Below are 10,920 nucleotides of genomic sequence, written 5' to 3'. Positions count from 1 at the left end.
TTAGGTCTGAAAGGGTTAAACCACCAAGAGTATAAAACAAATACATATGTAAAACAGTAACTTAGAGAGCCAATAAACAGTGTAATTGCTTAAACAAGGTTTAAGAAACTAATAAAAAAAACATTATTTTACGCATATGGAGAGTAGATGAATACCTGTGCACATGCAGAATGTAGGGTATAAGTGATGGATATAAAATAGTAATTTTATACAGCTGTCAAATATTTTCTTTAAACAAGATTCTAAATCCTATTATCCTTATATTGTGCAGGTGTTGTGTCTGAGTTTGTGTGCATGTAGTATACAACTATAGGTTGTAGTTGTCTTTTTCTTTTTGTTTTGTTGATGGCTTTTTTGATTGTTTTGTTTATTTAATTATTTATTTATATAGACTTTATATAGACTTTATGTGAATTTAACCATGACATGTGATTTATATTTGTTACGATGCTTTGTTGGTTGGGCCTCAGAAAGCGATAGCAATTAATGAGGATCCAAATAAAACAATAAAACAATTTAGGAACGCAAAAAAGAATCCCATAGCGTGTACAATGCCACAAAGTCCCTAAAATGACAACATGTAGACCCTTTATTTGACCACAAGTAGAGATTTATAGTAAATTTGATTATGCATTTGCATAAATATTATTTACACAAAATTAAATTAGCTAAAAAAGATACCCTTATTCCAAACATTTGTTTATTCATACTTATATAATTATATACACACCTTGGCAAATATTTGACAAATAAAGAAATGTCCTAAATCCATTGATATTTATAAGCTTTTCAATTTTATTTGAATCCCACTTTTTCTTTTTTTCTGTTTAATTGCTTGTTTGTTTGTTTTGATATATGTGATGTTGATTGTATATGCTGAATTTGGCCTAATATTTGTGTCTATCATGTCTATTATTTTGTTGGATTGCATTATATATGACAATTCATCAAAAAACAAAAAGACATAATGTAAAAAAAAAATTAATAATGTGTGGCCACAACTTATTAAGGCATGGGAAGAAAACAACTAAAGCCCTAGCCATATAAGTTGTATCCAAGACTTATATCTCGTTCCATCTATGTAAATGAATAGAAAGATTGATGTCACAAGCCATCAACCAAAACTGAACTGCTTTGGATTTTGCACCAGGAATGGCATAAGGTCACCCAAAAGCATTGTGAAAGACTGGTGGAGAGCATGCCAATATGCTTGAAAGCTGTGATTAAAAATTTGAGTTATTTATTTATTGATTTTATTTGTTCAGACAAACATAAATAAATTGTATTAGGTAGGACCTGCACTATTAATATGTTTAAGTATGTATACTTAGTTGCACTATGTTATTCCCTCAATATGTTTACTTATTTACAACCACACTGCAATGTATTTTATTACATTTCACATTTCCCCTTTGCCATAGCTTTACGTTAATATGCTTTATTGGCTTTTTTTATCTTCGTTTTAAACCCTTCTTTTTATATTTACTCAGGTTTTCTTTGTATGGTATTACGTTTGTTTGATAATCTGAATAATGTAAGCAGTACAAATAATGTAAAAACAAAATAAACTTTTTCACATCACTATGTGGTTTGGTGAGGATGGTAGCAGAAGCACTTTTAATAAATTACAAATAAAGTATTTTGTCCCCTCTCACTCAGAAACACTAGCTAATGCTTTTAGTTTAAAATAAAAAATAAGAACAGCTGCTTTAATAATAAGGATATCATACGTGAATAATTTCCATTTATTATTACGCTGTTTACCTGTTTGAGAGTGATTTACCCCAAAACATGGCAACCCCGCCCGGCCTGCTCTGTCATATGACTTGCCATCAGCTGGCCGTGCTGCTCTTATAGCGCTCAGCGCTGCGCTCGGCTCTCAGCTCTGCTCTCTCCCCACACCAGCTTACCGAGACTTTGCCAGCCGGGCGCTGTGTGCTCAAGCCGCCGCCACCGTCAGCATGTTCCGCTGCGTCTGCCTGCCGGTGTTTGTCGCTCTTTTGAGCGGTAAGTATCCCCCGTAAAAAGCGGCGGCGTTTTACTCCGAAAGCGGCGCTGAGGAACTTTATTTCCCGGCTTTTTGAGGCCTGAACTGGCTTAGCTAGTAGGGCTAGCTAGCCTCTTTAGCATTAGTTAGCCATGTTAGCTGCTTTAGCTGTCTACGCAGTTACATAGCTAGCTAGTTAGCTAGATTAGCAAAACGGCTAACGGCAGCTATGTTCGCTACGCTGCTTACTGCTAAAGTTAGATTTTTACACGTTAAATTTGTAGCTCACAGCTAGCTACGCTATCTAGTTACATATTTAAGTTAAATAAACGGCTTTAATGTTTCTTTAACAAGTTAAATATTTAGCGTTACGCTTCTAAACACTGGGTTATATAGTTACCAAATATTTGTGTTAGCTAAGCTAGCAAAGCGGCTAACGGTGGATGGCTAGTTTAGCTTGTTATCAAATGTACTTGGTAGCTAACATTGACCGATTTTACGTCTAAAACGCTTGAAAACATATCAGTGTTCGCTCGTAACTAATTATAACCTTAGTCAGATAGTTCGCGTTAGCTAGCTAGGATACATGTCTGTTGAGTTAAATGGACGGTTTGTTATTTTCTTTAACAAGCTAACCGATAGGTAGCTAACGTAATATTTAGCCACTATGTATTTGTGTTAGCCAGCTAAGGCTTATTAATATAGTGGCTGAAATGAGCTAACCTAGCTAGCAAAGCGGCTAACGATGGCTAGGTTAACTTGGCTGCTTGCTGTCAAATTTGTCAACTTATTAGCTAGCTAGCTAACGGTAGTCGTTTTTTGCATTTAGAACTTTAATAATCAAGTAGTTAGCTAAATTAAATTGACGGCATTTCCTTATTTAGCTAGCGTAAAATATTGTAACGTATCCTGTTTTGTTAGCTAGCTAACGCTAAACACATTGGCTGAAATGAGCTAATATAGGTGTGATTTTCAGATTTGGTTGTGTTGTTTGTTGGATGGTCAAATTTAGCTCCTTCTATTAAGTTGTCTCTTCGCCAGGATAGATATTAGCTAGGTAGGTTCGCTGGCGAGTTAAATAAGTGTTCGGCCCTGAAATCGTGGCAGCAGCGCAATAAATAAGCTGTATTATGTAACCCTAGGTTAACTAAAATTGGGATGCCTGAAGAACAGTGGACATGTAAAGCCATCTGATAACCACCGCCGTGATTTACAGTGTCTAATCGCTGCTTTAGTTATGTTTGTTTAGTTATTTATTGTGAAATAATCATCATTAAACAGCCAGTCAGAGCTCTAGGATGACTGTAAACATGTTGCTAGCGTTAGTCAGTTTATGATTAGCTGCTCGTACTCAGGTTATCTGTAATTGACTATATAAGCATGTGACTCACTCCCTGTACCTTTGACTGTCACCCTTACTCTAGTCATGTGATTCAGGAGTAGCACGTCTTGTGAGTGATTCCTACATACAAAGCAGATTTAGTCTAAAATCGCATGAGTTCTAATTAAAAATTATCTTTGTATAGATATATAAAGCCGTTCTGATTCATTGTTTCCAAGATAACTTGGCCTCAGTGTAATTATGACAAGTCATGCTACCTCTGATATACATGGGAGTTCACTCTTAATCTCTTGTCTAGATTTATCTAGTATAAATCTCTATTGTAAAAATATCTTGGATACTTTTATGACCTATGCAGAAATAACAGGCCATCTTTACTGTAATTCTAACTTCTAAACAGCCCAGGTCTGCATATCCTAAATGTATTTTGCTCAGTACAAATGCTAAATAATTCAGCATATCTCCAAATTGGGTTTGACTAGTAATAATGTAGCCACACCTTGTATGTAGTTTTAGATCTGATATCTACAACTTGAGTTTTACTAGTAATGGTTTTTATAAAACAAAAAGTGATCTAGGATAACCACCTATACAAAGAGAGAAGTGTAGTTTTTACAAGTTATAATTTTAATGAGCAACATAAAGATTTAGATTAGAAGATAAATAAATGGTAACATGACTTCAGGTATGTCTGTAGACATTCATGTATATCTCCATCTGTAAATCAATTCCTGAAAGTTTCTTCTATTAAAAAACATAATTAATGATGCTGAATTTGAGTTCTATTAGTGCAAAAACTTAAACTTGTATGGCTTGCCATTTAATTTACTTTCAATAAATGATGCAGGGTTTTTTTTATATATAGTTGAACTTGTGGAATAACAGTAGTTTTAATTATATTATTAGCCCCCCCCCCTCACCCAGGTGGTCTATAGCTGCGAGAACATGTGACTGCCGTGCACTGTTGTAAGACAGTGCCTCAAGCTAATCATTGTGGGTATGCTTTTAAAACAGGGGTCAGATCAAATATTACCTGAAGTGCTCAGACATTTGAGATATTTGTGCTTCACTCTTACTGAACAACTCATGTTCTTGCAAGGCACGAACTCTGAACATCCGAGGCATTGTTTTGTGTCCAGGGTTCAACCCTGTTTTCACTGTTTGTTAAACTGACGTGTGCAGAATTGGTAGCCAGGCACAGAAGCTCAGTATCAGTGTCTTGCTGTCTGATCTGGATGCTCACTTTCAGCTGTTTTCACTTTCAGCCTCCCCCTCATTCTGTAGATGTTGCTTCCCACTCGGGCTCTATTTCAGTTTGGGTGTGATGGCTATCCTCATAACACTTGTTATGAATCTGTCACTGTAGAAAGTAAAAGGCCCTAGCACTTTACATGTGTGTGGTTTGATGCTCCAGAAACAACTGTTACTTGTGAAGTAATTATTAAATTGAAATTAATCTCTAAGAAGTTAGTCTTATTTTAAAAGTGTTTTGGAATGAAGCACCCCTTATAATGTTTGTGTGTCTGGGTGGGGCTATATTCCTGTAGGCTCAATATGCGGGCATTTGAAAATGTGTCATGTTAACATCATAAACCGTTACAGTTTAACAGTATGGTTTCACATATATGGATGAGAAAAATCCATAAAAACAATGTATTTTGTTGTAAGAGAAGGCTGATTTATTATACCCTTTATTCCCCCATCTGAAAACTCATGCAAGTAATTAGTTTCTGCACTTGAGCCATTTTTAAATGTTGAGGAACCAGTCACCAGCCTAACTTTTGCAGGGTCATATTTGTTTGACTATTGGTTAATTCCCTCTTTTTAAGATAAGAATTTGTATGTTTTATTGTAGAATGTATCTAGGATAAAAAATAAACTCTCAATGCTTGTGATTTAGTGTACTTTTGCATGTAGATTGTTTAACAAGTTTTAACATGTAGCATTTTTTTATTTTTTTATTCCCCATCTATAGGTTTGGCACATGCTCAGTTGCTCCTTTCAACACCAGAATCCCTTCCCACGGGCGCCCCAGCTGTGGACGAAACAGATGCTCCCAGTGTCACCCCAACCACACCAGACTTTGCCAATACTGTAACAGACTCTACGACTACAGACTTTTGGGCCAGTAGCGCAACTTCAACCAGTCCTTCATCAGAAACCTCTGTTCCAGCTGAACCGGATAATACAGACCCTCCAACTACTGAACCTACTCAAGGTCCAACACCTTCTCCCACCAATGCCACCACGGTGATTCCCACCAATGCCACCACGGTGATTCCCACCAATGCCACCACGGTGATTCCCACCAATGCCACCACGGTGATTCCCACCAATGCCACCACGGTGATTCCCACCAATGCCACCACGGTGATTCCCACCAATGCCACCACGGTGAATCCCACCAATGCCTCCACGACTGCAGTACCTACAACTCCTCCCCCTATACCCAACCCTTCTGTTGGAGATTACAATGTCGGACCTGATCCCAAGTCTGTCTGTCTTAAGGCCAAGATGGGCCTGCAGTTCAGATACAAGCTGGTATGTGCCAAAACTTACCTTCTCTGAGTTTTTTTCCTCTCTCTGCTGTAAGTCACTATTGTCAACTTAATACTATATAAATAGTTGTTTATTTTTGTTTAATGTAACTGTTTGCTCTTGTCTACACAGGGAGAAAGCTTTCAGACTATTAATCTTGATCCCAATGTTACACACTACTCTGGACTGTGTGGAAACAATGGCAGTGACTCAACACTCTCTCTGAAGTCAGAACTGATTACAGTCCAGTTCCTTTTTGTCAATGTAAGTATAAACTTGCAAATTAACCTTTAAAAGGTTCAGTACAGTGCATGTTTATAGCTAGGTTCTTGGTTTAAAACTGAGATGGATAACTGAATATTTATATATTATTTTTAAGAATCAAGATTTTAGCAGCAAAGGTGCTAATCATTGTGGTAGAAAATGTAGGACTTGTTTTCCAAATCTGATTTTAAAAATCTAGTTTGAACAGATTCTAAGTGGTTGTGTTAATCATTGACATTGTTGACTGGGAAAGGGCATACAAAGCTAACATTCACATGTATGAGCTCATGTTATGTACTGTTGATTTTATTATAACTTTCATGCAGCTTGAATAGAGTAGAACATTGGAGGTAACTAATCTAATCAACAGATAATATTGATTAACAGACTGATTGCTTCAGTAAAGATGTGAACTCAAACTCTATCTCTGGCTGTACATAGAAGATCCAATGCACATTTAATCTCACTTTATGAATTGCAATATTTCTTTTTTTTTTGTCATTTGTTTGCATGGATATTGAGCAATACAAAATAGATTAACAAACTCCAATTCAGACAAGTTTGGGTGCTTTCTTGCTTCAGAATTCTGACTGAAAAAATGCAGTGTTTATGGTTCAGACAAGGATAATATACAGTACCTGTAAAGTTTGAAAACCTTAAATTTAATTAATATGTTCAATGTAGGGTAGTGATTTAATACTAAAGTTAAAACTATGATGAAACGCATGAAGTTATTTAGTAAACAAGTTTGATTTATTTATGTATTTATTTGCACAAAAATATATAGGGAATTAAAATTGGACAAACAGTAGGCTCCATCCGCATCCATAATGTTAAGCTTAAAGTATCCTTTAATCTACACTAATGACTATCGACCAAAAACAATCCCGCCAGGAAAATGGCTTATTAGCTGGCAGTAAACTGATCCTGGTACTGTTGTGTTCATAAAACATATGCTGTTGCTTTTCTGTCCTTTTTATAGCAGTCAAACAAATTCCACCTGGGTGCTATGAACTTCACACTGAGAAATGGAAATGGTAAGTAAGGTTTGCTTTGTTTAAGTGTGAAAATATATAAATTTCTTTTTAAATTATCGCCACTGGCATTGGATTGTTTTTGCTTATCTCTTTATGAAACTTTATTAATAAATTCCTTGTAAATCTGCATTGATCCCAGAGACCACCTTCGATCGTAGGAACAGTAACATGTCTCTGTGGGAGGCGTCGCTGGGGAGCTCTTACATGTGCAGAAAGGAGCAAACTTTCAACATCTCAGACGACCTAGTCATGAATACGTTTGAGCTTCAGGTGCAGCCCTTCGGAGTTACCGAGAACAAATTCAGTACAGGTATGTTCTGGATATTCTTCTTAAACACAATCATTCATTGCAAGTAGGGATGTCCCGATCAGCTTATTTTGCCCAGTTTTTGGTCCAAGTCTCTTAATGCTGATTACCAGCCAATACTGATCGGATCGGATTTTGTTTAAGTATAAATTACACGATTTAACAAGTTTATATAATGAGATACTACACTAAATATTTTTGTTTTGTAGTTACTTTAATTAAACTTGTTTTAGTGTTTAATAACTTCATAATCCAGCTACCAGTTCATTTAAACATGCTGTGTAGTGGTTGATACTTCAGACTGTTGCATCTAATTTAGTTTATTTTACAGTGGGCACGTGTGCTGCGATTTGGGTTTCCTGTAGTAGTGTGTGTGTTAGCAATAGCATTAGCCTCCACACAGTTTGAAAAGAGCTGATTTTAAAAAGAATGTGCAGTTCTCCCATTTTGAAAGTGATAGGGTTTGTATAAAATGGCACAAAAAGTAAGAAAACTTGTGTTTGGTAGATTATTTTTGTTGTAACGATGCTCCTTTGGCAATAAATTATTGTTGGAAAGCCTGTTAATTTCCTGTTTAAATAGTGCCTTTAAACTGAAGGCAAAGAAGGCCATATCATGGGGGATATGAACAGACAGGCCAAGAAGATCATCAAACACCAAACGAGTCAATGGCAGAATAAGCTGTTTGACAATGGCAGCGATTTGGCATTTTTTAATGGGCACAAATCATATACTGCTTTGCTGCTTATGTTTTTTTTTTTTTTTTTTTTTTTAATAACCCAAATGAGGCACTTAAAAAAAAACTAACAGGCTTTCAAACAATAAGATTTATTGCCAATTTGTTTTTTTTGTTTGTTTTTTATGGTGAGTTTTCATGCCCCACTGTAAAATAGCTTCACCATGCAGACTAACTGAATTTGTGCTACTGGCTGGCCAATAATGTCCTTGGTGCCTTGAGCGCACCAGATGGCGCTCTGTACTGTTTAAATATGGATTTAAATAGCCAATACTCGGGACCTCCCTAATTGCATGTAATAAAATGTATTGACTCTTTAGATCATGATCATAAAGTTTGCCGTGAGCTGTATGTGAAAGTGAATCGACTGCCTCATTTTGTGTTAATCCATGTTCTCTCTGCCTGCAGCCCATGAATGTTCAATGGATGACACCAGCCTCTTAATCCCAATCATTGTTGGTGCCGCTCTGGCCGGCTTGATTCTCATTGTAGTGATTGCATACGTGATTGGTCGGCGAAAGACCTATGTTGGATATCAGACCCTGTGATGACACCCCTGTTAAATCATTTCCAGATCTGCACCATTTACAGTTGATCATCTTCTAATCCAATCCTGGACCACTGCGGCTGCTGTTAACTGAAAAATTCAGTCAGAAGTCAGAACTTAAATTTGTCCCCTTCCATTTTTTCCCCCATAAATTTGCCCACCTCCCCTATTTTTCTTTTTCTTTGCTTTTGTTTGTTCCTTTATTTGCTTCAGGAACAATGTTTGGTTTCTAAAGCTCTTAAGTGTTAGCAATCAGTCCTGATACTTTGCCCTTGATGTCCCAGTTAAAGGGAGATTGATCAATATATTGACTGAGTTATAGAAGACGTTCATTAGGCCGTTCTTTCTTTTTGCTCCTGAAGTTCTTTCACCCTCATTCTTTTCACTGTTAATTCCCACTAGTCTTGCATTCATTTCCCACATAAAGAACCCTCTCCCTCAATATTTATCTGCTTGCTTTAATCATTAGCTACAATGGAGGAGGACAAAAGAACCTCACTCAATTTCATTTCATGCAGTTGTTTTTAGGCTGTGACACATTGTTTGTTTGATGATTTAATATTGATATAAGCATTTCTGAAAGGGCTGACTCTCATCCTTCATGTAAACTGCTCTTTTGTAAATAACCTGTTTGAATGTGTTGATTGCAGCGCTAAACAAAATAATTGGGCGGAGGGATGATGTGCTGCTTATTGCACCTGTGAATTGCCTTAGATGCAGGATCAGTTCTTAAAGCAGTGATTGCCTAAGACAAAGCTCTTTTTGTTCCAATGGTTTTACAGCTTATTGCTCCCTTATTTCTATATTCTGTGAAATTGCTGTATCTATAATAGTTTAGCTTAGTGTAGCATGAATGGTCTGCCCAGTGTTGCTGCTTTTTATGCATAGGTGACCTAGGTGGTTCATTTAGGAGATTCTGGATTTTTGTCTGTCTCTGTTGGGATTAGATCTGATCCAGCAGGGTGAAGAGTTAAATGGTGTCCTTATTGGGCAGTCCCAAACTTTGGGTTGTTCTTACAGAATTTACTTGCTTTAAGGGGAGTCAGAAAAAAGAGTTAAGGGATGTTCGTATTGGACAGTCTGCAGCTTTGGGTTAAAGTTATCTTGCTTACTGAGACATTTCTGCTTCATAAAATAAATGCCTTATGATAAAGGTAAACCTAAATCAGCCCAGGTTGCTGAAATCACTACAATATGGCTAGATCTGCTTTTCCATTGAATTGTTGTAGATGGATATAGTCTAGGGCTAAGATTAATCCCTGTCTGAGAGACTGACTATAGGTTAGGTCTGAGTACATGTATTTTGGAAGCCTTTTAAGGGAGAAGCTGGTGTATGAATAGACTTTAAATTCATTGTTTGAGTTTCTGGTTCAGGAGAGCTTTGAGTTGGTAACTCACTGTTTTAAAAGCTTTGCACTTTCTGTTAAGTTTTGTACAGTGTTTAAAAAAAAAAGTAAATAGAGTGAAAAAAGTAGTGGATAAAGATCATGCTGGATATATATGCACCCCCCCCCCCCAAACAATCTCCTCGCCCTACATAACCTATGATGCAGCTTCTTCAGTATTGATTGCATTGATCATTCATCTCTTCTGACAACCATATGCTGTTTTTGTTTGTTTTTCTTTCCTTTAACACAATCCACAATCTCTCAGCTTTATTTTGATCCATCCACTTCAGTGTGGTAATTTGCTGATCACTGTAGTTCAGTCTGGTTCCCCTCTGATCAGTTTGAGGTAGTTCTTTAAGGTTGGTTGCCCAAAACGCATCAATACCTTGCTTTTTATAAAGGCATGTGTGTTCAGAGCTAAAAGCATATTAAGCTTAATTAAAAAAAAATGTATAGACAAATTGTCATTCACTGCTTGCTGATTTTAAGAGATGTAACTTAAAAAGGGAATTCTGAATCATGACAATCTTTGTGTAATAAAATCTGGTGCGTTTTTGCGTCATTAAAATGGCTTTGGACTGTTTTTTCACCCCCTCCCTTAATAGGAACTGATTTTTGCTGCTGTGTTCAAATTAAAATTGTTAGTGTTAATTAAAATGCTGCTTTTTTCATCTAATTTGTTCATTTATGAGTGTTTTGAACGTTCTCACACATGCATGCTTTCTTTCTCAGCTGAGGATTGCCAGGCAGATGGGCCAGACAGCTTCGTCGTAC

General features: G+C 36.6%; 1 protein-coding gene across 1 annotated transcript; it reads left to right on the top strand.

Annotated features, from left to right (window-relative positions):
* Window positions 1-1,843: 1,843 nt before the first annotated feature.
* lamp2 (lysosomal-associated membrane protein 2) lies at window positions 1,844-10,714 on the top strand. The gene is made up of 6 exons (XM_049484040.1): window positions 1,844-2,007; window positions 5,305-5,870; window positions 6,000-6,131; window positions 7,114-7,168; window positions 7,308-7,478; window positions 8,620-10,714. The coding sequence occupies exons 1-6, from the start codon at window positions 1,962-1,964 to the stop codon at window positions 8,757-8,759; spliced, it is 1,110 nt and encodes a 369-aa protein (XP_049339997.1). The 5' UTR covers window positions 1,844-1,961; the 3' UTR covers window positions 8,760-10,714.
* The last annotated feature ends 206 nt before the right edge of the window (window positions 10,715-10,920 follow it).

The sequence above is a fragment of the Astyanax mexicanus genome, chromosome 10, assembly GCF_023375975.1.
Source record: "Astyanax mexicanus isolate ESR-SI-001 chromosome 10, AstMex3_surface, whole genome shotgun sequence".
NCBI classification, from domain to species: domain Eukaryota; kingdom Metazoa; phylum Chordata; class Actinopteri; order Characiformes; family Acestrorhamphidae; genus Astyanax; species Astyanax mexicanus.
The sequence above is the reverse complement of the archived record's forward strand: the minus strand, read 5'-3'. Positions and strand labels throughout refer to the sequence as shown.